This window comes from Planococcus citri, chromosome 1 (assembly GCF_950023065.1).
Source record: "Planococcus citri chromosome 1, ihPlaCitr1.1, whole genome shotgun sequence".
NCBI lineage: Eukaryota > Metazoa > Arthropoda > Insecta > Hemiptera > Pseudococcidae > Planococcus > Planococcus citri.
In genome coordinates this window covers 44238866-44265743 of record NC_088677.1, presented here as the reverse complement: position 1 = coordinate 44265743, position 26878 = coordinate 44238866, and the positions used below count along the sequence as shown (strand labels likewise).

The 26878-nt window shown below is 34.2% G+C and overlaps 6 protein-coding genes across 7 annotated transcripts; 4 read left to right on the top strand and 2 right to left on the bottom strand.

Annotated features, from left to right (window-relative positions):
* Positions 1 to 216: 216 nt before the first annotated feature.
* IleRS-m (Isoleucyl-tRNA synthetase, mitochondrial) lies at positions 217 to 6383 on the bottom strand. The gene is made up of 18 exons (XM_065345200.1): positions 6173 to 6383; positions 4434 to 4581; positions 4239 to 4361; positions 4005 to 4164; positions 3764 to 3915; positions 3638 to 3687; positions 3235 to 3551; positions 2992 to 3161; positions 2689 to 2925; positions 2438 to 2598; positions 2240 to 2366; positions 1796 to 1956; positions 1582 to 1716; positions 1272 to 1482; positions 1081 to 1187; positions 855 to 1000; positions 605 to 786; positions 217 to 509 (listed from the first exon to the last, which is right to left on the bottom strand). The coding sequence occupies exons 1-18, from the start codon at positions 6325 to 6327 to the stop codon at positions 300 to 302; spliced, it is 2952 nt and encodes a 983-aa protein (XP_065201272.1). The 5' UTR covers positions 6328 to 6383; the 3' UTR covers positions 217 to 299.
* A 1176-nt stretch (positions 6384 to 7559) lies between these two features.
* LOC135832157 (EH domain-containing protein 1-like) lies at positions 7560 to 13412 on the top strand. Its single transcript, XM_065345203.1, has 6 exons — positions 7560 to 8959; positions 9039 to 9147; positions 10778 to 10942; positions 11747 to 11900; positions 12316 to 12486; positions 12557 to 13412. The coding sequence occupies exons 1-6, from the start codon at positions 8157 to 8159 to the stop codon at positions 12760 to 12762; spliced, it is 1608 nt and encodes a 535-aa protein (XP_065201275.1). The 5' UTR covers positions 7560 to 8156; the 3' UTR covers positions 12763 to 13412.
* Positions 13410 to 15231, bottom strand: LOC135832158 (uncharacterized). 2 transcript variants are annotated; one of them, XM_065345204.1, is made up of 3 exons: positions 14990 to 15231; positions 14506 to 14921; positions 13410 to 14433 (listed from the first exon to the last, which is right to left on the bottom strand). In XM_065345204.1, the coding sequence occupies exons 2-3, from the start codon at positions 14849 to 14851 to the stop codon at positions 13538 to 13540; spliced, it is 1242 nt and encodes a 413-aa protein (XP_065201276.1). In that variant the 5' UTR covers positions 14852 to 14921; positions 14990 to 15231; the 3' UTR covers positions 13410 to 13537. The 2 variants fall into 2 exon arrangements, with proteins under 2 accessions (XP_065201276.1, XP_065201277.1); XM_065345205.1 differs by having other exon boundaries at positions 14506 to 14906.
* Positions 15232 to 16062: 831 nt separating this feature from the next.
* On the top strand, positions 16063 to 18952 carry LOC135832156 (WD repeat-containing protein 46). Its single transcript, XM_065345202.1, has 12 exons — positions 16063 to 16629; positions 16702 to 16824; positions 16907 to 17035; positions 17124 to 17274; positions 17368 to 17503; positions 17583 to 17682; positions 17747 to 17903; positions 17997 to 18144; positions 18233 to 18327; positions 18403 to 18498; positions 18580 to 18678; positions 18777 to 18952. Exons 1-12 carry the CDS (start codon positions 16256 to 16258, stop codon positions 18915 to 18917), a joined length of 1749 nt encoding a protein of 582 aa, XP_065201274.1. The 5' UTR covers positions 16063 to 16255; the 3' UTR covers positions 18918 to 18952.
* A 1038-nt stretch (positions 18953 to 19990) lies between these two features.
* YME1L (ATP-dependent zinc metalloprotease YME1L) lies at positions 19991 to 23119 on the top strand. Its single transcript, XM_065345201.1, has 3 exons — positions 19991 to 20162; positions 20411 to 20488; positions 20603 to 23119. The coding sequence occupies exon 3, from the start codon at positions 20686 to 20688 to the stop codon at positions 22813 to 22815; it is 2130 nt and encodes a 709-aa protein (XP_065201273.1). The 5' UTR covers positions 19991 to 20162; positions 20411 to 20488; positions 20603 to 20685; the 3' UTR covers positions 22816 to 23119.
* A 922-nt stretch (positions 23120 to 24041) lies between these two features.
* On the top strand, positions 24042 to 26815 carry LOC135832159 (dehydrogenase/reductase SDR family member 7). The gene is made up of 7 exons (XM_065345206.1): positions 24042 to 24420; positions 24637 to 24786; positions 24881 to 24987; positions 25754 to 25993; positions 26067 to 26186; positions 26265 to 26431; positions 26503 to 26815. Exons 1-7 carry the CDS (start codon positions 24294 to 24296, stop codon positions 26573 to 26575), a joined length of 984 nt encoding a protein of 327 aa, XP_065201278.1. The 5' UTR covers positions 24042 to 24293; the 3' UTR covers positions 26576 to 26815.
* Positions 26816 to 26878: the final 63 nt, after the last annotated feature.

Genomic DNA, 26878 nt, shown 5'->3' with positions numbered 1-26878 from the left:
ATGGGGAAAAGAAACCCAAATTCAACAAATATATTGAATAATGAATTTTTGAAAAAATTATCTGGATTTGATTAGACCAGCTGATCATCACGAAAAAGAAAAAGCGCCCATCAATGACCGGCGATCCGGTAAAATACGGATAATTAGGGAGATCATCGGCGGATCATCGCAGAATCAACATATCAAAGTATATTTTCACGATTTTTGCCTACTTGATGCTGATACAAATTTCGCAACATTTTATTCATAAAATACACAAAAAAAAACGTTATTCAATGTCTTAATTTATACATGAACAATCATCCGGCAAGTTCGGCTTTCTTATTGATGACGTCGGAACAACGAGAGCAGATTTCTTCATTGTCACCACATATGAATTTCCAACACCTTTCACAAGCTCGATGAGTAGTGTTTCTAAAGTCAACAATCTCAAAATCTGCTGAACATTCAGATTCTACCTTAAGTTCTGCTACTTGTAAAATTTCTAAAAGCTCTTCATATCTGTAAGCCTAGATAATTTTTTCCATTATTATAAACAAAGTCATGTTATGACACGAAAAAGTTCCCAATTTCCAAAAAAAAAAGTTAGGTCTCATAATTGTACCTTAATAGCTTCGATAATAGGATTAGATAGCTTCACGGTAACCGATAATTCATTTGGTTTTTTATTCGCCCGACATATTTCTTCTTTCAGTTTCAAAAATACTTGCACAACATTCATGATTTCAGAGTTGTTCCATTCTTCCAATGGATTCATTTTAGGACTTCTAAAGTAAGTTGAATTTTCTAAACAAACAATGAAAACATTACTATGCGTAAAAAGGCATGTTTGAGAATATTTTTGAAGAACTTACTGGCAAACACAGGATGGTGCATGTAACATTCTTCGACTAAATGAGGAACTATGGGCGCAATTGCACGTAAAAGGAATTCTAAAACGTGAAAGTATACAGTTTGACAAGATAATCTCTCTTCTGAATACTCCGCATCACAATACATTCTGTAAAAATTAAGGTATCAAATTTGAAAAAAAAAAATGGTGCAAAAATTATGAATTAATAATTGTTATTAAAAGTTTACCTATCTTTAGTTGCATGTAAATATACAGCAGAGATATCATTAGTAACAAAATTTATAATCGTCGCGCAGACTCTATTCAAATACATGGAGTTGTACTGCTTTTGAATCTAATATTTAACATGTAAGGAAAATATGAACTGCAATTCAATATACATACGCTGACTTAAGTAAAAATAACATTATGAAATTACTTCATCATGAAAAGAGTAAATTCTGTGTAAAATGTATTTATCTAGAATTCGGAAATTTGTGGACGTGTATTCGAGTTTGAATCCTTTCAAATTTCCTAAAATAAATCGTAAACAATGCCTCAATCTTTGTACCGTATCTCGACTATTTTTAACTGAAGTTTGCGTTACAGGAATTTGAGCATCGAATGCGGCGTGACTAGCAACCCACCATCTATTCGTAAAAAAAAAAAACAGACAAACAAATTGTTATATATCTACAGGGATTTTTTCGAGAGTAACTTGTCATTTTTTGAAAACTTTGAATATTCACCTCATAACATCAATCCCAAGCGCAGGTTCTTTACCTTTTCCTCGGATAATATCTTGAGGATCAATGACATTGCCAAGAGATTTAGACATCTTATGTCCTTTATCATCTACTACAAATCCATGAACAAATACATTTCTGCAAATAATATTCACAGATTAATTTTTCAAGTTCATTTTCACGGAATTGTAAATTGATTTTAAAACGCGGAGATTACTTGAACGGAGCCGATTTTCGCAGTGCAACTGACATTAGTAGGGATGACTGAAACCAGCCAGTGCATTGATCATTCCCTTCCAAGTATAGATCTGCAATTTTATCTCCTTCTAAAGCATTAAACCACGAAATTCCACTATCAAACCAGATGTCCAAAATATCCTGGAACACATAATCATTAATGTGCTACCATTGGAAGCGAGTTGTATCGGGAGAATTTGAACTAGAATCAAGATTTAAATTTCGTCAAGTCGCATGTGGTTGAATGAAACCATCTCAATACCTACAATTAATTCACTGAATGGGGGAAAAATTGTGGTGTACGAATTATGATTTTAAAAATTGAACAAATTTGGTTATGGTGATTCTTTTTATTCGATGTTAAAAATTTTGCACCGTATCATTTAACATTTCTCCATCGCATCCAGTCATGGTCAATACAAACCTCGCTTTTGCGAATATTCTCACTATCGCTAGATAGCTTCCCCGGAAGTAATTCCTTAACTGGTAATTTCCACCAAAAATCCGTACCGTATTCACCAATTAGATAGCAGTAGTGATCAATTAAATTCCTAAATAAAAAATATTAGCATGAAAAAAAAGAATAAGAAAAACGTGATAAAATACGGGAGGATATACTTACTGGTCAATCATAGGAATATTGCTTTCTTTATTATACAACACAGGAATAGGAACTCCCCACACTCGTTGCCTTGATATACACCAAAACGGCCTTTCCTCCAGTAAAGATGATAATCTACGCGAATTGATTTCAGTTGAAATGGATACATTTTTCAAACATTCCTAAAGAAATGAAATTGAACAAGAGTAACTTACAAAAGCATTGATACTTTCGCATTAATTTTTATAAGGTACCTAAGCGTAGCTACTCACAAATGCTTCATTCTTCAAAGATGCGGTATTAATAAACCACTGTTCACTAGCTCGCAGAATTGTAGGTTTTTTGGTTCTCCAGTCATACGGATAAGAATGTTTGAAAGATTGAATACTTAATATATCATCTTCCAAGGCTTTTAAAACATACGCATTTCCTGAATTTAGAACGTCTAACCCTTCTAAATTTTTTCCTGCTTCTTTCGTATACCGACCGAGTTCATCCACGATGCAATCCTGCACCAAAATGTAAGAGAAATGCGATTATTGGTTGAAATTGAATGATATGTTTTATTAACTTACCGTAGATAACTTGTATTTTATTCCTAAAACAAAATCTTCAGGTCCGTGAGCTGGAGCGCAGTGAACCAACCCAGTTCCTTTGGAAGAACTAACGTGAGAACCAGCGATAAAGGGGTAAACAATGTCCTTTTCGAACGGGTGTTCATATTTCAAATTTGATAAATTTTTTCCTGTTCAAAATCAAGATGGAAATCAATATGTACAGCGAAACATACGCTAAATTTATGAACAATTCTGCCGTACCTGGTATAGTTTTCAACACTTCTGCTGATTTTTCTGTTAAATTGTTGAACGATGATATTAAATCTGAAGCAATCAAGTAGACGTCTGAGGAATTATCAATTTTAACGATGGAATAACTTAAATTTTCTGAGTATGAAATAGCTTTGTTCGCTGGTATAGTCCATGGAGTTGTGGTCCAAATTAAAGCGTATAAATTAGAATTATCAGGAAATTCAAAAAACTCTGATATCGAATTTGAATCGATTCTGAACCTGACAGTAATTGCTCGACTGATATGATTTTCGACATACTCCAATTCTGCTTCTGCAAGAGCTGTCCTATTGTTGGTGAAAATTTGAATCGTATAAAAATCATTATTAAAATAATATTATAATAAAAATATATAATTTAAATAGATACTTGCCTAGAGGAGGGTGACCAGTGAACGGGTTTTAAATCTCTATATATCAATTTCTGAAGCAAAAAGGGAATATTTCTTCTATACAATTTCGTCATCAATAACAGCGATCTGTCTATTGGGAAAACTTACTTTCTCGTACAGGGCATAGAATAATTTAATTTGATTTTGAACGTATTCTTTGTCGAAAGTGTAATAGCATCCTTTATCCCAGTCTGCTAAAATACCCCATGTCTTGAAAACACTTTTCTGTCGCTCAATAGCAGAAATGGCAAAATTCTTAGCTGTACAAAATTTTCTCTGTGAGTACTTAGTTTGGATTTTCGCGTAACTAACTACAAAGTATGGATAGGTAAGTATACTGCAAATCAACCTTTGTTTCGAACATCTAAAGCTGATATATTGATTGAATTGGCTTCTACGTCTGAGAGAGCCTTCAATTCTATGGGCAAACCATGACAGTCCCAACCAGGTTTGTAATGTACTTTGTGCCCTTTTAGCAAGTTTTGTCGGTTAAAAATATCTTTCAATATCTGAAATAGAGAATATTGCATTAGTAGAGAAAAACTGAAAGTGAGGGTTATTCAAGACGATATTAGGTAATCACTTTATTAATGGCATGTCCAAGATGAGCAGGCCCGTTAGCATATGGTGGTCCATCGTGTAAAACATACTCAGGTCCTTTAATATTTTCTCTCTGCCAGTTGTATAAATCTTTGAAATTTGCTTCCTAGAAAGAAATGAATATTTTATAAAATTTAAAAGTAGCACAATACTTACATGCAATTGTTTCAAAATTAACTTTTTCTATGTGTTCGTCCGTAGAGATTCTTTCTTCACGTTTCACGAACAAGGGGAAGTTTGTAGTCGGTAAAATGACAGTGCCATCATACTTCTTCGTGTTCCCTCTTTTACGGGAACTTGCGCATCGTTTAATTATAATGTGTGCTCTATAAATTTTCAAGTATTTAAACATTTTATTTTTAAACTATTTCCAAACTAAAATCATTTCAAAAAATGTTTGACATCGACACCACACGGAGATGGGATCTTCTGCCTTCTGCGTAGATTCTGATAACAAAATTGATAAGCGCTTTGCCGATTATAGCTGACCGGTGGAGGAAGGGAGGAGGCTGGTACGCCAAACATGCGCCAAACCCCCGTTTTACGCGGCTTTTATTTTACATATTTTTATGGCTTTTCGATTTTTTTGGTAAAACAAACGGTCAAGGGGTTGGGATAAAATTTTATATAAAGACATAATTTAAAGATATTAAAATTTACTATCGATTGGTAGGTATATAGACATTTCATCTGATTTTGTCCAATATGAAATGGCGATTTTACAAATATTCTTATGTCTGGAATTTGGATTCTTAAAATGTACTGTATGCGAATTGCGAACTGTGAAGTTTAAAAATATGAATAATTAATTATACAACAGTGTTGAAAAAAAAAACAAAAAACTGTTTGTGTGTGTTTTTAAAACAAATTTTTTGGCCGCGGAACTAACTTCCGCAAAAATTTTAAGACTTCTTTTAATACCTATTTTTGAATTTTGAAAAAGCCTTCAAAATTAAAATCATGTTATTTTATTTTTAATCATTTTCCACCTATATTTTAATTTTTCAATTTTTCCAACTTCTAATAAAAGATAAGTTGAATTCAACACAGGTCACAGATTGCGAAGTACGAACTTGCGAAGTGCGAACTTGCGAAGCGCGCACAAATATTATCCACAACTCTTTCACGCAATTAAAGTACCTACCTAGGTATCATGTTGGGAGAGCATGAAAAGATGCAGGGTTCATCTTATAAAAAAGTATAACTAGCCTAGTTGTTGGAAAATTTGCGATTTTGTAGTTGGCATTTTGAAGATCTTAGCCCCTCCGCCCCTCCCCATTGTAAAATTGGTTGGCTTCCTTCGCCCCTGAATTTATAATTATTTTTTTCTCAAGAACTGGTGTCGGTGTCGCAGTTGGTCGCTTTGTTGCCGGTTTCTCAATTTACATTGTAATTCAGTTCTCTTCAATTAAAAAATACTACCAGCTATGACCTAATGAATTGAGCAGGTACTGGGTTTGGATAGCCTATATTTAAATTTAAGAGCAACTATTTTTTGAATATTTGTGTTTAAATTTGTCGTATAATTTCTATAAAATGTTTCCGAGTTCAAGACGGAACTTGTAGGTACAACAAAATAAGATGCCGAAGCCTAATTGAGCGATAGTTAATTTAATTCGATTCTCTCCGTAATCTACGTAGATACACATTATGTAAGATAGGTGGTAGGTAGCTATAGGTACATCACTACAGGGTGCGCACTGCGCAGAAATATCGTGTGCCGTATTCCTAAAAAAGTTTTCTGCTAAATATTTCGGTTGGTCACAGTGAATGATAATGATGATAGCACATGATTGGTTGTTGGACTGAGGGCATAATATTTCTTTTCACGAATCATATGCATCTATTTCAGGTTGTCAACCTATATTTTTAATAAAAAACTTTCAAGGGAGTTAGGTAGGTATAGGTCTTACGTACTTCTCAAACGAATCTTCAGAAATTGTAGACCATTTACTCGCTGTTTCGATGAACGCATCACACTGAAGTAGTGATTTTGTGTCAATTATTGATGCCCGAACAACTAATAAAAAATAATAAATTGATGTACAATAAATTTTTAAAATTTTGTTCATGTTGAGTAAAATGTCTATATTGTGGATTTCATCATACAAAAAACCAGCACTAATCTGAAACTACTTTAATGCAAGGTTTATGAGTATCTCATCTCTTTAATTAAAAAAACATGATTTGATTAAAATTAAAATTTATATATACCTACCTCGATTATCAATCATTACATAAGATCATAAGAGTGTACCTCTATATCGATTGGGCCTAATCGTTGGTTCGTGTTGAGAAGGGTGGGTCTAGGTATAGATTGATTTTTCAATTTTCACTCATTCAGAAATCAAAACCCCGACGAGCGACGGCGGGGTGTGTTAGAAAGTTTTACCCTCACACGGTCACACAACCCGACATGCCATAATTGGGATTTGGGAATTCGGATCCACCAAAAAAGTTGAAAAGCTGCGGAAAAGTACCAAGTTTTTGCCGATTTTTGCCAAATGAAGTCTATACTTGTACTGTTGTATGTACTTACACCCTATAATAAGCTTAGAACTGACCGAATGGGCCCTATAGGGCTATTGAATTGATCATACGGTGATACGGAGATACACAGGGACAGGACAGATCATCTGTTCTAAACTTCTCAATTCTCATCGCATAAAATTTCAAAAGAAATGAAAGCAATAGCAAACTAAAAAGACAATTGGCAAACATGCTTAAACGTTTGCTGCTTTTGATTAGACAGATTAGCTAGACCATTAGACTACTGTTGATTTATTAAAATCATTCAAGCGCTTTTTTTGTTCCAAATTACAAATTACGATACATAGGTAATTTTAAATTTAGAAAAAAACTGGCTCATTTGGTCATTTCTTTAGTTCGTTTTCGTGTAGTCGTGTAGTGATCATCCTCGTCAACGTCATCGTCACATATGTATAGTCGCGTCTAGACTCTAGAGTCGTGGTTGGTCGTTGGTCGCCTGGTCGGTAGTGCCACACTGCCACGTTGCCGCTATGAGAAAAAAATACAATAAAACATCTGATCGAAATAAATAAATGCCGCTAGTCCTAGTCGGCTTGTCTAAAAAAGTAAAAACGTGAAACTTTCAGAATTTGAAGAAGTCTGTTGTAGCCTGTAGGTTCTAGGTTTCAATAAATTTTTACAACTTTCAAGTTTTGAAAACAAGAAGTCAAAGTCAAAAAATTGATGTCATACCTGTTTCCTATCGATAGGGATCAGGATGGCGTGTTATCGATCGATATATCGGCAAAGTTCATCGCAAGTCGCAATCTATATAGGGAAAACGACTGCGGAGTCAACGAGAGTCGATATTTTCTATTTTCTCGATACTTGTGTTCTTTGCGCGAAGTCGTCGTAACTCGTAAGCTCATTGGCTTATCGTGCTCTTATCGGTTTCTTATTTTCTGAAAGTTTGATGACAAATTTGTCTGATGTATTAGTAATACTCCATACACTAAATACGCATAATAAGTGTTATACCAAGTACCACCAGATTACTTAGTAAAATCATCTATTTAGTATCACAATATGTTATTGTTTCATTACTCACAAATTACATAATCGTAAGGCAGTGCGGTGGGAAAGTGTATCGTAGTGTTTTCCGTGAAAAATCTGTAGATAACTGTCATAATATTCATTTGATTTTTTTTATTATTTTGTATTTCTCGTGATGTATTAGTAGTGATGTACTACTGAAGTTGATCGAGCTCGTAGATAACACATTTCTACTGAAATTTAGTCCACACGTGTCCTGAATTCGACGTGGAATTGATTTGTGATGGTGATCAATGTAACAGGTTCCAAAGCGTATTTTCCATAACTTCAGAAAAATATTTTACCGTTGAATTTTCAAGTTCCCGATTATCGGTTCAAAATGTTCAGCTGGATTAGTGGAAACGATTCTAAACACGCGCTGGATCAGTTCGACAGTGTTTTAGAAGGTTTGAAGACGATTTACAGGCAAAAGCTACTTCCTTTGGAATCAGCATATCATTTTCATGATTTTCATTCACCTCAACTTGATGATCCGGATTTCGATGCGAAACCCATGATATTACTCGTTGGCCAGTACTCTACCGGTAAAACTACGTTTATAAAATACCTTCTCGAAAGAGATTTTCCTGGTATTCGAATCGGACCAGAACCAACCACTGATCGATTTATTGCCGTCATGTATGGTGAGAAAGAGGGCGTGATTCCCGGAAATGCTTTAGTTGTTGATCCCAAAAAACAGTTCAGGCCTCTATCGAAATTCGGAAACTCGTTTCTGAATCGCCTTCAGTGCTCGTTGGTCGAGTCGCCCGTTTTGAAAGGAATTTCTATCGTTGATACGCCCGGTATATTGTCTGGAGAAAAGCAACGAGTCGATCGAGGTTATGATTTTACTGGAGTATTAGAATGGTTTGCCGAACGAGTAGATAGAATAATTTTACTATTTGATGCTCATAAGTTGGATATATCGGATGAATTTAGAAGATCTATTGAAGCTCTTAGAGGACACGACGATAAAATTCGAATAGTACTTAATAAAGCCGACATGGTTGATCATCAACAATTGATGCGAGTTTACGGTGCACTGATGTGGTCATTAGGAAAAGTTTTACAAACACCAGAAGTAGCACGTGTTTATATCGGATCGTTTTGGGATCAACCTCTGCGCTACGATGGTAACAGAAGGTACTGTAGTAATATTTCATTCTTTTCATCTTTCAGCCAATTTCAACGTTGAGTCATTTATATGCTTTCTTTTAAACAGATTATTCGAAGATGAAGAGCAAGATTTATTTAAAGATTTACAATCACTGCCAAGAAATGCCGCACTTAGAAAATTGAACGATTTAATCAAGAGAGCCAGATTAGCCAAGGTACTTTACCTATATTTCGTTTGTATTATCTTGATTTCGATTTGAATATTTAGATACTTGAGGATTATTTCGTAAAGAGTGTGAAATTGAGGAGGAAGTCATACCGGGTTTCTAAAAATTTGCGTGGCATTTTTGTAAGAAATGTGATGAAGTGCACAGAATGATAGGGGTGTTCGAGCGCTCTACAGAACGCTGCAGCATTTACAGAAAACGTAAAAAATTAGGGGTTTTGAGCGCTCATGAAAGACTCAAAATGGACAATAGACCGCTGCAATGCAATTTTACAAAAAACTGTAAAAAAATTTCAACGTTTTCTGTAATTGCTGCAGGTTTTTGTAACTTGCTGGAGAGCGCTCGAACACCCCTAGTACCTTTTTCTAAAATTTATTTTAGCTTTTATTGATTTGACATATATTATAATAATAATAAAAAAAAAAAATGACTCGATAAATATGACATGACCCACGGCTAATCCCCCCCCCCCAAAAAAAAACAACTTGACGTATGACTAATGTTGATTTACGTGAAGTGTATTTACGCATCTAATTATGTTTACTTCACAGTGGATTATCGATCTTATCCGTCCCATTTCTCTTGCCCCTCATGTATATGCATTTATGCTATGTGTTAATCACTGTGTTTGATCATTGATGATGCAATGATGCCATATTTATCAGGTGGCGTTGCTGCTGAATCTCATGACTTCATATTAAAATTTTTGATTTCTTATGTCATGAATGCTATAAAGAAAGATCTCTGACAAGCTTCCTTTTTTTTTTTAGGAACATCTGCTGATCTATTTTTTTCTGGATAGATCATAAACTCGTACTACACGGTTTTCGTTGCAGTTCTTTATTTCATATTCAGAAAAAATGTTCACGTATCTCTTTATCCTCATCTCTATTGAATTAACTGAAAGTCACAACAAAAATATAAATTTAAACATTAGTTTGAATGAGAAATAATGATGGAATATGCAGTATGACTGTTGCAACAGCAGATGAGTTTTAGAGTTTTCTTATTAGATTTTATTAACGTTCATGCAATTACGGAAAGATTTATAGCAAGATGCGTTCTCTAATGTCCATTCAGCGGTTGATGTAAATAAAGATGTAATTAATATGACGATCATTAATTTGAAAAGCAGTTCTCATAGACGACGTTTATTCGAATTAAATGATTTGGACGTGTTCGCCATACAGGCCTTAACATGCGTTTGGACTGGTTGGCTACATCGTTTAGATGAAGGCTGAAGAAATTCGATTCAATTATTTAAATTGGTACAAATAGCACCTTTATAAACATACAATGTTTCTATTGAATGCATTTCAATCGGCATTATTGTTGCGTGCGTGGTGGGCGTAGAATTGGAATTTAATTTAAAACAGTCATTCGTATCATTCAAGGATCTAAGGCTTGATTGTGAATACTTAGTTTGAAAACTGTGGATGCTAAACTAAATGTGTTGCCCATTTTTGAGACATTGATATTTGAAATGATGGAAAAATTGCGAGAAAATTACGGAACTAACTTATATGTGCGAAATACCAGAATTATACACGATGTCTATGAATTTAGTACTTGAATATGGGCAATATTCGTTAACAATAAAGTAATATTTTTCTTTCAGGTACACGCCTATATTATCAGTTCCTTAAGAAAAGATATGCCGTCGATGTTCGGTAAAGATGGCAAGAAAAAAGAATTGATCAAGAACTTGAACGTAATTTACGAAAATATTCAGCGCGAGCATCATATATCTCCCGGTGATTTTCCAGATGTGAAAAAAATGCAGGTTGGTATAACATGAGTACTTATTGAATACTCATCTCGGAAAACGAAAAGTGAATAAATTTCCGACTTATCATGTCTCGAAATTATCTCTAACGGCTTCCCTTATCTGCTAAATTTCCCCAGTGTATCAAAATAATGCGATGATACTCATATTATACAGAATTGCATGCAAACAGACATGTCACATGTCAACTTTGATTAGCACATAAATACTGACAAGCGAACAAAATTTTAAAATTTAGAACTAAATCACTAATCAAAATTCTAATTGCAGGCAACATTTTGATTGAACTAATTTGAATTTTAGGAAGGTTGTGATATTACAAAGAAGCTAAAACAGTATAAAAATTGTTAGTGTCATTCATTTTTCCATATGCCGATAAAATACTGAGAAATAACAAGTCAATTTTGGCGCCCTGTACACTCGGTTTTAAACTTAGGGCGGCCGTATTCATAGACGTTATTTCAGGATCACTCAGCTAGTGATGAATTTTGAAGCGATTTTTCCAGGCGTGATTGCATTTTTCAAAAATCTTATATTACTTAATTCAGAGATTGGACTCCAAACGCATCGATTTATCATTTTAAAAATATGAAATTTTTATTCGTTTACCAGAAAAATTGAATCAAAATTCAACACTTAGATTTCCTGACTTATAATGATGTAATGTAAAAGTTGACAAGTCGGTCAGCTCAGTCCACTTATGCATAGTAAAATTAACACATGTTAGCTAGTGGGAATACCCATACTCATGTATACATTTATGTAAATGTAATAATCATTTAATTTCTATCTTGTTTTTAGGATGCATTGCAGTTTCAAGATTTCACGAAGTTCCAGTTGATAAAACCACGTTTATTGGAAGTGGTTGATAAAATGTTGGCCGAAGATATTGCTCGATTAATGGCATTGATTCCTTTAGAAGAGAATGTGAAGACTTCAGAGCCTATTGTTAAAGGTAGAAATCGTCATTCCAGGATTCATGTGATTCCTAAGAGATTGGCTCTTATTCACAAATTAAACATTTTTTATTTCCCAACGCGTAAACTGTTCGTCTGCTCTCTGATGAGGAAACGATTCTTTTGTTTTTTTTTTGATTTCTAATGATACGTTGTTGACGAAATCTAGAATTTATAGGCCTCGCATAACTGAACTCCTCAAGTGCAAAATTATTTATCCTATTTTCATTTCAAATTTCTTAAAATTCTTGGAATTAAAATATTTTTACAAGGGTTATCATTATTTTACTCCTTTTTCGTTACAACATAAGAGGAGTCAGTTTTTTGGTTTGTAATAATTGGAAGAGTTTTCTTTGAGTGAATATTTTTTTTTTCTTGAGTGAAAGTTCTTAAGACTGACCATTATGTATGTAGGAGGCGCATTCCAAGGAGTACAGGACACGATTAGTCCATTTGGGTATAAACGAGGCGAAGGCACGGATGCTGGTAAAGGCGAACCAGAATGGATTGTAGGCAAAGAACGACATAAGTACGATTCAGTATTTGAAACGTTGAATCCTATTGATGGAAAAGTGACAGGCACAAGTGAGTTATCATAAAATGATTCATTTAATTTGAAAAAAATAGAATGTCTAAATTTTTCTTGTATGTTTAGATGCCAAAGCTGAAATGGTCAAGTCGAAACTGCCAAATACAGTTTTAGGTAAAATTTGGAAGCTATCCGATATCGATAAAGATGGTCTTTTGGATGCTGATGAATTTGCTTTGGCAATGTATCTCATCGAAATAAAGTTACAAGATCACGATTTACCTTCCGAACTTCCGGAACATCTAATCCCACCTTCGAAAAGAGATTTATAATCGGTATTTTCAATGATTATCATTAGTGATGGTCAATTTTTATGAATTTATGAATTAACCCGTTATTTATTTGAAAATTCAACTTTTTTCAGTGTATATTTTATGAAACATTTTTTGGCTGTGTTAAGTTAAAGCATACCTAAATGAAAAAAAGTTGAAAAGTAGTTCCGATATCATTTATTACTCAACCAAATACATATAATGTTTGAACTCTTTTGTTATTTCGTGCGTTTACTTTTACTTCAAACCAAAAATTTAAGAGCTTATTTTGAGCTTCTATTTTATAAAACCCGTGTTGTTCCATTATTCTTAAATTGTACAGTTTATGATTTAGTTCGTTTTTTCGTTTTAAATTCGATTGATATTCGACGTAATACAATACAATGCACAAATATTTTATTTCTGTTTGTATTATGATCATTTTTTAAAAAGGCAATCACCACGTGTCACTTGCTTCTTATCTTATTACGTTATTATTTATTTCATTTTATGTTACTCAGATATGAATTAGTTGCTGGAAAGTACGTAATATAATTTAGTTTTTGTTGAAGCTATCTTTATTAATAATTCACCTTTTGTTTTTGCCCGGTTCGAAAATGAAGCAACAGGTTATAACATGAAAAAATATTTGAATAAAAAATTCCAGATCAGTCGTTGACATTTTGTAATAATACATACATACATATAAAGAAAATCAACGGTTCACCCGTAACACTTTTTATTGAAAATGGTAGGTATAGGTACGTTAGGTACACTCTACATGAGAAATACCCGATCACGAATGGTAGGTTAGTTGCAATTGATTACCCGACGGAGGGGCGTCTTGAATAGCAAAATTACGCTGGCTACTTCTTCCACTGGTAGGCAGTAATAATTGAGAAAATGTATTCACAGAACTATTGCTTCTCAAAATTAAAGTTGTATCAGCGATTTTACAACTGTTCTGTTCAAAAGGATCTTTTCGCAAAATGAAACTCTGTTCATAGACACCGACTAATTTTCCAACACCATGATGCAGCGTGCCACTGGCTACGGCGTAGATTAACCCATGACTGTCAGTTTTACCACGAATTCCTTCGGCGGTGAGATTTGGGTTGAATAATAGATTATGTTCTTGTCTGAGGTCTGACAATAACTTCAATACATCTCTTACAGATTCGCCTATCTGTTCAATATCTTCTGTTTCTCCTTTGATTTGTATCGCTATTTTACATTCGTCAAAAAAATGCGATTGATTTAATGCGTGAAAATAACCATCAGCTTGGTTATTCAACAGTTCATAGAACTGTTTCGCGAAATTCACCATGAAATCGTCGAATGCCAAGGAGTTCACTTCTTTAGCCAAATTATGATTAGAAATAGCTTCTGCATATGGTGATGTATTTGGTGTCGTTGCATTGTTGTTGTACATTTGAAGAGAACTGTTCGGAGGTATAGAAGTATGCGAGTTCATCACACTTTGTCCAGAATACTGCAGACATGATGTTTGAGCAGAATTAGCAAACGGAATCGTAGGAGCATTCTGCGTACTTTGTGAATTGAATTGACTAAAGCTGTTTCTAGATTGTTGAGTGAAGTGAAATGGAGGCAAACCACCACCCTGATTCATGTGAATTTGATTGTTCATAGGTGCGTTACCTATGTTTGAAACATTTCCCGACGAATGTAAACCTGATGGCAAACAAGTTACATTACTCACATTGAAAAAATTAATTTAAGTAAATGAAGGTACGTTATTCTGACCTGGCACATTCATAGAATTGCCTTGAAAAGGCGTTGGTGGAGGGAAATTCCATTCTGAATATAATATCTTATGAATTAGTGCTTCTTTATCCGCATTTCCAGGCGTGGGAACATTCAACTCATGAAGATATTTCAACAAAACTGTCGCAGTTACTTTTTTGCTTCTCAATACTGAAAGTAACGAGTCAGCATGTAAAAGAATACATTTCACGGATTCTTCACGAGAAATGGGGTTCATTCTTCCATTGGTAATAGAACTTGCCAAACTTTTCAACCGCGCGTCGTTGAAAACTGATGAAGAATGGGTGAAATGCAGAAGAGCCTTCTTCTCTTGCTCAGTCAACATTACAAGGCAGTGTTGAGTCCGATACCTCTGTTTTTTTTTACAAAATTAGGCGTGCCTTTAAAGTGAAAATCTACATTATTTGGTATAGTAATCAAAAGTACTGGTATACTAATGTGCATAATACATTTTGTAACTTACTTTTATCGAATCAACGCAGTTCGAAAATTTAAGCATGCTTCATGGAAAAATTCTTCTCGATGATGATTTTCTGTCTCAAACGATTACACAGTAATATGTAGAGATACTTTCTTGAATGTAATTCCAATTATTTTACTTCTAACTCAGATGTTTTTCAAACATTTCGTCAGTTTGAAACTTGAACGTGAAACTGAAAATTTTTGAGTGTTACTGTGTTTGATAAGAATGAGGAGAAAAGAAATCACAAACAATTTTCTAGAAATAGAACAGAAAGGTAAAGAAAGGTAGAATTCGACTCTGTTCCTGTATGTGTAAGCCTATTGTTTCGTTAACTCAATTTTCATTTTTTCTTTATTCCCCAATACTTTCGATTTTCAGAATTTTTGTTAGATTCAACGAATTGAATTCCAACAAAAATATGTGAAAGAAAATATACATGTTATACAAAAAAAACAAAAAAACACGGAGACGAGCCCAGGGCTGTTGGACACGAAACGTAAACGTGTCGTTTCGTTTCGGTTGAGCTCTTTGAACCAAACTGTTTCGTTATACTGTTTCGTTTCGTTCCATAAAAGTGGTATCATTTCGTTTCGTGCCGTTTCGTGTCGTTTCGTTTCGTTTCCTTTCAGCCAAAAAAGTGAGAAAAGCGGACATTTTCATTAATAAATGAAGAAGAGAACCCCTCTAGAGGCTCTAAATGGATGAAATTTGAGTGAATTTGACAAAATTTGGTCGAAATTTATAAAAAAACTTGCAATGAAAAATCGAAAATTGAATTAACAGAAATGATTCGTTTCGTTATAACGTTTTGTTTCGTGTAATTTTTTTGATTCGTTTCGTTTTGTGTCTCGTTTCGTGTCCAGAGGGAAAATTTTCCGTTTCGTTCCGTGTCTTTCGTTTCGTTTCGTTTCGTATTAACAGCCCTGGACGAGCCACGACACATTCTAGTGTTTCTGTCGTTTCGGCTCGGGCTAAAAAAACGGAACACCGCGTGGCGCGTGTTCATTTCATTCATTATCATATCATTACCTTCATTCATAACAACACACCCAACCCACCCCGACACCCCGGCCAAAACAAATGGATCTACCGTCCCTTATCACTTACTTATCACACTCACACCACGCTACACCACACGCGGAGATGCATTCTGAAAAAATTTTTTGGATGAAAATAAAAGAAAACTCGTTTATGTCGAAGTGAGTTTTCGACCGTTTCATGAAAGCTTGACTTATGATATTATAAATTGTGCGTTTGAAATTAGAGATGTCGCGATATTTCGAAGTAAATGTGGACGAACTATATAAGAATAATACTGAGAAAGCTCCAGGGGTCGCTGATGAATCTTTATCTACTAAAAAACTGAGGATAAAAAAGCGTCGACAACTTCGGTTACAAAAACAACAGTTGAGAAAATCAACAAACAATGCGAAGATCCCGAAGAAAAATGTTGGAAAAGAAAAAGAAACATTGGTGGATGAAAAAAGGATTCAATATTATAGCCGAGGAGAAGGTTTGCATGATGCCAATAACGTAAAAACAAATTTTTTCAAAAAAAAGTTGATCGCCAAGGAGAAGAAAATAGATTGGGCTACAGAACAATCCGCGAGAGCTGAATTATTGCTCACAGAAGAGGCTGGGTATTATATTTTGTATTCGTGTTCAAAAGCTGTGTTTTGTAGATTTAATGCATATTGAACTATTTGTTGCAGTTTTTTAGTTCCTGACGATGGGGAAAGGACTTCGGGTATCAAACAGTCTCAAATCGCCAACTCTGTAGATATAACTAGTGCTGCAAAACATTTCAATTTGAATTTGAATTTTGGGTCGTATAGGTGACCAACCATTGATCTAGAATAATTTCTTCATTTTATTTAATATCAACTGAACCTTTTTGAAATTATTTTGAAATTACAGAACAAACTTCACTCGAAATGGAAGACATTTATTGATTGGTGGACGCAAAGGTCATATTGCCTGCTTCGATTGGGTTACCAAATTTCTAAATTGTGAAATGAATGTTATGGAAGAAGTTTTCGATGTACAGTGAGTATCAAGTTATTTGTACTGGTATACATTCTGTAATATAATGTCCTAACTAAGACACACTTATCGAATTGTTTTATTTTCGCAGATGGTTACACGTCGAAACGTTATTTGCTGTTGCTCAGAAGAAATGGCTCTATATTTATGATAATAAAGGAGTTGAAATACATTGTGTCAAAGGAATCAACAAACCTCTACGATTAGAATTTTTACCGTATCATTTCCTTTTGACTACTGGAGTAATTACATTTCATCACTTGATTTTACTGGGCGCATAATGTATATTTTTCACATAGCTGGTAATCGTTTATCATAATAATTTTCTATTTCAGAGTGAAGAAGGATATCTTACTTGGGTCGATGTGTCCCTTGGAACAATTGTTTCTCAATTTAACGCAAAATTAGGCCGTTTATCTGTGATGACTCATAATCCTTATAATGCCGTAATTTGTACCGGACATAACAAAGGTGCATACATTTGAATTTTAATAAATGTATAATTGAAATTATATTTGTCTAATCAAGATTTTAATCCAATGATTTTCAGGTATAGTTAGTATGTGGGCTCCAAATTCTAAAGAACCCATCGCTAAAATGCTGTGTCATAGAACTGCTGTTTCTGGAATTGCTGTTGACAACCGTGGATTGTACGTTATTTTTTATGTTACTAAAAACGTTATTGAAACGTGTTTTATTTTATTAATTTTTCAGATTCTTGGCTACGAGCGGAGTTGATCATACTATGAATATTTGGGATTTAAGGAATTTAAACGGACCTCTTCAAAAATATCACCTTCATTCCGCAGCTACAAATTTAGCTTTCAGTCAGAAATCATTTCTTGCTGTATCGGTAGGCAATGTGGTTGAGGTCAGTTTTCTCTAAATTCTTGATTCTCTTTCGACAAATGTATTGTATGTATTATGGTGTACTTTATTGAGTCAACTTGCAAATTTATTTCAGATTTATAACGATTGTTATACGACAGCTGCGAAATATCCGTATTTAAGACATAGACTTTTCCGTTCTGTTGAGGATATTCAGTTTTGCCCATATGAAGACGTGCTTGGTATTGGTCATCAAGAAGGCTACACCAGTGTACTTGTTCCCGGTGATGATGGATTTCATAGTTACTTTACTGGAATATCATTTGTCTAGTCGTATCATTAACTAACTGTTGCGTTACATTACACTTTCAGGTAGCGGTGAGCCAAATATTGATGCTTTGGAAGCGAATCCATTCCAAACTAAAAAACAACGACAAGAAGCTGAAGTTAAAGCTCTGTTGGAGAAGGTAAATTTAAATTCAAACTTGTATCATTTCTTCGTACAAAGATTTTCTTGACGTTTAATTGGTATTGTTATGTAGATCCAACCGGAAATGATTACTTTGGACCCCTTTGATATTGTTGAAGTTCATGTACCCACCTTAAAAGAGAAAATTGATGCAAGAAATAGATTGATTGTAAGTCTGTAATTATAACTTTTTGATTTTTTTGCGATTTGGTAGTGTGTCTCGTCACCAACATTTTTATTTTTTTTTCAGCATTTGAAACCGGCTAAAGTAGATCTTATCCCTCGAAGAAAGAAACGCAAGATAAATGCATCCAAAGTCAAAGAGATTATTCGGGAAAATAATAAAAAGGTTTTTTTAATATATGAGTGTAGTGTAGTGTAGTGTAGGTAGACATACTATTTGTATTTTTATTCACATACATGTTTGACTATACGATTTGTTTTCAGGAATTCGTGAAAATGAAGAGTGTTGCCTTATCTCAACATTTTTCAGAGCTGAATAAACATGAAAATGTCGAAGAAATTGTTAAAGATAAAAGCAATGAAACGATTGATGTGCTTGATCGATTTAAAACAAAAACGAAATGATGTTCATTTTATCAATAAGATGTTATGTATTTCCACTTTGTTTGCTTAATTAGAGTGGTAATTGACATTGAGGTTGAAGTAAGAATACAGACTTACAGAGTACTACTAATTTGATGAACGGTACAGGAGCCTCGACATTTTCCAACATTATCGAATTTGAATATTACAAAATAAATTCAAAATTGCAGTTCAGTCGCAAGCGTTTGGGTTACTTTTTTCAACTTTGAGTTACAGTGATGATATGGTAATTACGAAAAATGAAATGAAAAAAGCGAAACCAAAAACACGAGAATTGAATTGGAGAACCTCAGGATTCAGAACCTTTTGAACTGTTCCTGTGGTGGTTTTTTTTTTGTGGTAGTACTAAATTGATCTAAACAAAAATGGTTCCAGTTCCGATTTTTTACTCATTTTTGTAGTGTTGGGTAATGGCTGTAACATTGGTTCCTGTACTTTTCCAGGCATGCGGTTTTGGTTATGCTTTAAACAACTTATGAAAAACAAACTACAACATCAGTTTAGTTTCCAATTATTTAACAAATTTTTGAAATTTTCCTTTATTTTAAATTTTTAAACAATTTTATCGATATTTTAGCTGGTTCTTTTTGGTTCTATTCTATTTATTGGTTTTTTGGAGATGATGAATGAAATAATTCGAAAACTCGAGAAGTGACACCAATGGATAATCTTTGACCTTTGACAAACTCAAAAGCGGATAATATGGTCCCCAAATAATTATTAATTTTCCTCTCCGGTTTTTGTTTGATGGTGGTTGTTCCGAATCTGAATGAATTCTGAACCCTCTTGGGAAAACCAGAAAACCTTCAGGCATGCAGGTACCTATGTCCTATACATATACGTTCATTAAAAAAAAAAACCAACCGGGCAAGTGGCAACTGGCAACCGCCCAACCGGAAAGGCGGAAACGAAATTCAAAAAATAAATTCTATTACTGTATTACCGTATGGGTATTACGTATATTACCCAGGTATTACTATTATTACTGACACTGCCTGACTGACTACTATTCTCGCGTTTCGCTCATCGCGCATCGGCATCGCATACGATACCTACGTAACTTTTTCTTTGGTTGCATTTGCATTTTTGATTTTTGACAAGATTTTCGGTCGGAAAAATTGATAAGTGATATTAATTGTTTTTCTCATCTCAATTCTATACCATAAACTGTAGCAAAGGATTTATATTTTAGAGGAAGAATGTATGTTCAATTCAGCAGTGCACAATGTGAGTATTTCTTCTTTTCAAGTAGATTTTTAATATTCATGGTTCCAAATTTTTAGATAGTCACGTACGATAAATATGTTGCAATTGCTAGGTATATTGCAACGCATGACGTGAATGGTGAAGCTTGGAGAATTCTTTCGACTTCTGCCCTTTACAAGATTACTAATTGAATCATGATTATTCTTCTGTGTCATAATGTGCCGCCTGCTAACGAATTTATGTTCTCATCTTGAGTCTTTTTATTACAGGTCCACTATTTTGAAAGTACCGTCTGCGGTAATTCAAGTGAAGACATCAGTTTGAATGTTTTCGGCGATATGTTGACTGTAAGTAATTGATGTGACAATAATAATGAAAGGCTTGAAAATTCTCTAAACACTGTATTTCTTGATTTTACGTAGGTTTTTGTCGCCATTGTACATTGTTTGTTTTTATTTCAGGTATGCTGATTTTTTTTTGTCATCAGTAGTTCAATAATTCAAAATCTTTGAAGTTGATTGTTTGGTTGATTGTACTCTACAAGATGTTTGCTGTTGGCATTAATAACCCGGTGGTTTATCATCTGACGCAAATACCTCTCAACATTGCGTACTGGAAATCAAGAACTAACCGTCAGTTGTATAGTAATCCAGTTAGTCAACACAATGAACGTGCATCTCAATCGTTGAAAGATATAACGAAACAACTTAATTTAACACCTGTGATGTTCAATCATAAAAGTACGTTTTCGGTAAATATTCTTGGATGTAAGAAGAGAAATCTCAGTAATAACTGGAAGCAATCGTATATTTCTGGAAATACTTTTTCGGATAATAAGAAAGGTCTTGATAGTATTCGACATGATTCTTTCTACATTTCTCTCAATAGGTCACGTAACGTAAATTCAATTTCTGCTCTTAGCTCGAACCACAGACGGTTATTCGAACAGCAAATTCGAACGTTTAAAACTGAAAGATCCATTAAAGTAGAATCTATGAGAGGAAGTTCTATTTCTTCTCGCATTAAAGATATATTTCCTTTGGAAGGTGCTTCATCTACAATTTTAGGAAAAACAAACTTGGCCAATAAGTTCCTCAAGACGGACAATTTATCTGAAGAAGAGGCAGTCAAACTTAAAGTTGCTTTTGCAGAAGGATACGCAGCTGGCCAGAGTAAACATACCAGAGCGGTTAAATTATTAAAAGCTCTTCAAACTTTTCTTCTCGTAGTATTAATAATTTTAGGAGGTGTGATGGTAATGGCATCAGCTAGTGGCACAGTATTCAAACTCCAGCTCGGAAATCAAGTTGAGGTAGATGCTCAAGAAATCGACATAACTTTCGATGATGTAAAGGGTGTAGATGAAGCTAAGCAAGAACTGAAAGAAATAGTTGAATTTTTAAAGAATCCTGAAAAGTTCTCAGCATTAGGCGGTAAACTTCCTAAAGGAGCGTTATTAGTAGGACCGCCTGGAACGGGAAAAACTTTATTGGCTCGTGCGGTGGCTGGTGAAGCCGGTGTTCCGTTTTTTCACGCAGCTGGTTCAGAATTTGATGAAATATTAGTCGGACAAGGCGCGCGTCGTGTTCGTGATTTATTCAGCGCTGCTAAAAGTAGAGCACCTTGCGTTATTTTCATAGACGAAATAGACGCTGTTGGCGGTAAAAGAACTAATTCAGTGTTACATCCGTATGCTAATCAAACTATTAACCAGCTACTATCTGAAATGGATGGTTTTCATCAAAACGAAGGAGTCATCGTACTTGGAGCTACAAATCGACGAGAAGATCTAGATAAAGCGTTACTGAGACCAGGGCGTTTTGATGTAGAAGTTCATGTGAATGTTCCTGATTTTACTGGACGAAAAGAAATCTTGGAATTATATTTGAAGAAAATCCAATGCCGTGATATTGATATTGATCTCTTGGCAAGGGGTACTACTGGTTTCACCGGAGCTGATTTGGAAAACATGGTTAATTTGGCCGCTTTAAAAGCTGCGATCGATAATGCTAAATTTGTATCCATGAAAGATCTAGAAAATGCGAGAGATAAGGTCATTATGGGCCCTGCTCGTAAAAGTCGTATTCCAGATGAAGAAGCGAACGAAATCACCGCTTATCACGAAGGCGGCCATGCGCTTGTTGCCCATTATACTAAGGATTCGCATCCCATTCATAAAGTAACTATCATACCTCGTGGACCTTCCCTGGGGCATACTGCTTACATACCGAAAAAAGAAAACTATCATACTCGTAAATCAGAATTGTTAGCAACTATCGACACAATGATGGGTGGCAGAGCGGCCGAAGAATTGATTTTTGGGCCGGACAGAATTACCTCCGGTGCAGCAAGTGATTTGAAACAAGCGACCGCTATTGCTACCAATATGGTGAAAGAATGGGGCATGTCTGAAAAGGTTGGCCTTAGAACTTTCGATAGTAAAGATGGTTCATTAATTAATGTTAATGAATTGAGTCCCAGCACTACGGAAGCTGTTGATCAAGAAATTAGAAAAATCCTTCACGATTCTTACGAACGCGCCAAAGCTATTTTAAAAAGCCATGCTAAAGAACACAAACAATTGGCAGAAGCTTTACTGAAGTATGAAACTTTGGAAGCTGATGATGTGAAAGCTATTTTAAGTCCGAGAAAAGACAGCGCTGACAGGTTATAATATTTTTACGTTGATTCAACATGTGATATTTTCTCCTTATTATCCAGCCCTCCCATTTTATTTGCCCCTCTTATTCGGTTCATACGGATATTTTGTATTTGTTTTTCCTCTATCTATCAGTTTGTTTATTTTTTTTTTTTTTTTGTTCGAAACGAGAAGACGCGGTGTATTAAAAGTAGTAAAATGTCCATCATTACGTAGGTTTTACGAACTCGAAAATAGTACTCCTAGATGTATTGCTTGTTAAAATATTAATAACAATTTGTACATTGAAAAGTTGTAAAATAAATTTCTTCGTTAAAAATTTTTTTTCATTTGTTAAAAAAAGAAAACAAATATGTAGTCTGTACAACACTCTCAAATCAAATCATGTTAAAACTTGAAACTTCATTTTTTTAAAACTTGAAAGATTTTTTGAGAATGTCACATAATTATTAGCAAAGCATATTTGCTATTATTCTTGTTTTACAGATTTCATCTCACTACGTGTAGTTTCAAACCAAATAAAATCATAGTCATTATTACCTATTCGCTCACTATGAGTACCCAGTCCTGTATAAGTCTTCACATGTCTCAAACTTAATTGTAAGTACTAAAATGAAATTGACGTTTAAAATAAGTTGTACAAATGCCAACTGTTTTTAAACAAGTCTCATTTCTGCCTTCTTATGTTTCAACCGCCCTCTCTCCCTTCTAAAAATCATATTTCGTAGAACACTAACTTACTGGTTAAATTTTCGAGACTCGGGGTTGTTTTATAGACATTGAAGTCATGTATTGGCCATTGGGTGATGGCATTTATACAGTAATGTTGAGATTGAGACGTCTATAATAATACGAGAAACGAGTGCATCTCGCATTTCGTATCATTGAATGAAAAACAGAAAAACTGGTCTGCTGTATTAATTTCGTAGAGATCAATGACCATCTCAGCTTGTTTACTGTCAGTGATGTCGCGTTAACCAGAAAAGAAACCAGAATGAATGCCATGCTCGTCTTCATGTCTGTCATAACTGCTTGGTATGTACTTTCACCTCACCACGTTCCATCGTTCGTGTTATAACCTTTAGTGCAGTGACCGTGCGGTCAGTCAGTAGGTACAAGTGACCTTAACCTTCAATAAAATTTAAGGCATACGAATAAATATTTTAAAATAAATTTGGAAAATTTTCCTATGTTACGTAAATATTAAAATTTTTATGATGAAAAAAATTAATATGTTCAAATTGCTCAAGATGTGAAAAAAATCGCATGTTGTTAATGAATCAAAATTTATGAAGCTCTATCCTAACGTTCAAACACTTGTTTCATACGTGTTAAAGTCGAGGTGGACTTGTTTCATGATCTTGAAATGAACGAGAGTTTATCTTAATGACTATCGGTCACAATGAAATTGAGTACATTTTTCGCATGCTCGTTAAATTAAAACTTGAAAGTCCTACAGTTTTATTCGTTTTTCCAGAAAGCAACTTTATTAAATGGATATTTTTTCGGCAATTGGGGCGGCGTTTTTATTGTATGTATTTTCCTATACTGCAATTTTATTGGTTTCTGATTGCGATGTGAGGTTATTATTTGCGTCGATATTTGGTCGCAGAAAATTACGTACGTATGATTTACTTCCTCGTATATGCATTTTAATGAAAACTACTCAGCTTGGGTATTGCGTGCTATTTAATGATTTTCTTTGATTTTTAAATTTGCGTGTATTGCAATTCATAGCGCCTAATATGCCGATATTCCGAACCGGATATTTTTTGATTGCACATACTTATGCTTTCTTACCTACACTCTCGCGTTAAAAGATACTTTTTTTTTCAGGGGAATTCAAAGGTAAGGTTGTATGGATAACGGGAGCTTCGAGTGGCATAGGAGAATATATAGCTGTTGCATTAGCTTCTCACGGAGCCAAGTTGGTTTTAACAGCTAGAAATGAAGTCGAATTGCAGAGAGTCAAGACAAGATGTTTAGGTAAATATAATAAGTTTTTTAATTTTTGTATTTGCTATGTACTCGGTACGTGTTTTCAAACGGAAAAAAGGTAAATTTTTGAAACCATTTTCAGAAAGCGGAAAACTGTCACCCGAAGATGTACTTGTTTTACCAATGGATATCACGGATGTTAGTCGACACCAGTCGTCATTTGACAAAGTTTTGCAGCATTTTAATCAGGTATTATTTTAGGTGTGAAAAACAACAACAATTGTTAGGTATGTCACTAAATTCGAAATAATGGAGTACACTTAATTTGTGTACATCGTATAATTACCGCATGTTAGGTACATCGAGTTTTTAATAGCATAATTATAAGGTAGTCAGAATGTTGAGTACACAATTCGCGCACATTAAATAATGACCACATGTGCACATGTAGGTACTTAATGACAATTTCAATAGATATCATTATATTCATTTATAAATGTACACCTGTCTACTCTATACTCCTGCTGGAGTTACTCGCTCGTGCAGGTAGAACTATGAAACTGTACTTCTTTTCGATTTTTTTTACACGACTTCCTGCTGTCCAAGTGATTTATTTATGCTCGCTTCATTACTAGATTATTGTGTTCTAGTTTTTTTCCAAAATAAATATTTTAGGCCTATGAATGCGCTCGATATAGAAATTTTATTTGTAGTTTCAGTTTTCAATTTTTAGAAGAATTATTGGAATTGTGTTTTTTTTACACGAATTTTGACAGATTTTTGAGAATCTGGATTTTGGACGTTTTTAGAAACTTTTTTTTTAAAACACATTTCAGAGTCCTTTCACCAATTTTCCAACACTTCAAAACACTTTTTTTTTAAGGTAAAATTCAAAATTCATCACTTTAAAACCTCCAACATCCAGATTCTCAGAAAGCTGCCCAAATTCGTGTAAAAAGAATGCATAATATCGAATGATTTATGTACATTATACATTTTAATTTTGAAATTTTAGGTGGATATTTTGATAAACAATGCCGGAAGGTCACAAAGAGCTACATGGGAACAAATTGAGCTTCAAGTGGACCGTGAAATGTTCGAGTTGAATGTTTTTTCAAATGTAAATTTATCTCGTATGGTTTCGAAATATTTCTTGGAAGGCAAAGGAGGGCATATCGTCTTGACGTCTAGCATTGCAGGACTAATGCCAGTGCCCTTTTCTCCAACTTATAGTGCAACGAAATTCGCTCTCCATGTTGGTACCAAAATTTCAATGTTTCATTTTTGTTTTCAGTGATCGGTTAGTGATATTATTGAATATTTTCTAGGGATATTATGGATCTTTGTTTCGAGAAAAAGCGGGGAAAAACATTAAAGTAACAATTTTGTGCCCTGGGCCAGTATTTTCCAACTTGCTGCCTGCTTGTTTTACAAATGTCGCGGGAGAGGTATATTCAATAGGCTAAACATTTATTTATGCACCTGCATCTCAGAATAATCCAAATACATTTACATACCTATTTTAGAAATTTGGTGAAACACATTCCAGTAATGATTCAAGAATGACCACAGAACGTTGCGCTTTTCTCAGCATTATTGCGATTGCGAACAACTTGTATGAGGTGTGGATGGCTAAATTTCCTCTATTGTTTATTACCTATCTAGGTGTATACTGTCCCAATTTCTCTTTGTGGTAATTATTTGCTTACATTTTAAAATTATTCATCCGATTCTTCAAGTTAATACGATGTTATTGTTTGAAAGGATGTTCAAAAGAGTCGGAACAAACATGGTTCAACGATTAAGGGATAACAGAGTTACAGTACAAAATCCTTGATTTGATTCGTTGACGGTTGACCAAAAATTAACTGTAAATGGGTGTGCTGTATGTATTTGCCAACGAATTCATGAATCTGTCAGCACATCGAATGCAGCCGGAATTATTTTTCAGTTGTAATGTAATTGTGGTTTTGTACCTACATATTTGTACTCAAGTAATGTCATTTTTGTTATTAATTAAACTTTTTTCCTGTTAGTTTTTTTTTAATTCAAAAAATAAAATTCATCATTTACTCGTGTTGATTTATGTTTATTGTGTTCAACATTAAATGTATAATTTCACATTAATAGTGCCATTAAT

Coding starts and splice junctions, on each gene's coding strand:
- IleRS-m (XM_065345200.1), bottom strand. CDS start 6,327: ATGAACAAAATTTTAAAAATTTATTGTACATCAATTTATTATTTTTTA. Junction 4,165..4,238: donor TTGGACATGCCATTAATAAA/GTGATTACCTAA, acceptor TCTCTATTTCAG/ATATTGAAAGATATTTTTAA. Junction 2,599..2,688: donor CTTTGAAGAATGAAGCATTT/GTGAGTAGCTAC, acceptor TCATTTCTTTAG/GAATGTTTGAAAAATGTATC.
- LOC135832156 (XM_065345202.1), top strand. CDS start 16,256: ATGTCGCGATATTTCGAAGTAAATGTGGACGAACTATATAAGAATAAT. Junction 17,504..17,582: donor TTGTACCGGACATAACAAAG/GTGCATACATTT, acceptor AATGATTTTCAG/GTATAGTTAGTATGTGGGCT. Junction 18,679..18,776: donor TTCGGGAAAATAATAAAAAG/GTTTTTTTAATA, acceptor ATTTGTTTTCAG/GAATTCGTGAAAATGAAGAG.
- LOC135832157 (XM_065345203.1), top strand. CDS start 8,157: ATGTTCAGCTGGATTAGTGGAAACGATTCTAAACACGCGCTGGATCAG. Junction 10,943..11,746: donor CAGATGTGAAAAAAATGCAG/GTTGGTATAACA, acceptor TCTTGTTTTTAG/GATGCATTGCAGTTTCAAGA. Junction 11,901..12,315: donor TTCAGAGCCTATTGTTAAAG/GTAGAAATCGTC, acceptor TTATGTATGTAG/GAGGCGCATTCCAAGGAGTA.
- LOC135832158 (XM_065345204.1), bottom strand. CDS start 14,851: ATGTTGACTGAGCAAGAGAAGAAGGCTCTTCTGCATTTCACCCATTCT. Junction 14,434..14,505: donor CAATTCTATGAATGTGCCAG/GTCAGAATAACG, acceptor GTTTGCCATCAG/GTTTACATTCGTCGGGAAAT.
- YME1L (XM_065345201.1), top strand. CDS start 20,686: ATGTTTGCTGTTGGCATTAATAACCCGGTGGTTTATCATCTGACGCAA.
- LOC135832159 (XM_065345206.1), top strand. CDS start 24,294: ATGGATATTTTTTCGGCAATTGGGGCGGCGTTTTTATTGTATGTATTT. Junction 24,421..24,636: donor ATTTGGTCGCAGAAAATTAC/GTACGTATGATT, acceptor TTTTTTTTTCAG/GGGAATTCAAAGGTAAGGTT. Junction 26,187..26,264: donor TTACAAATGTCGCGGGAGAG/GTATATTCAATA, acceptor TACCTATTTTAG/AAATTTGGTGAAACACATTC.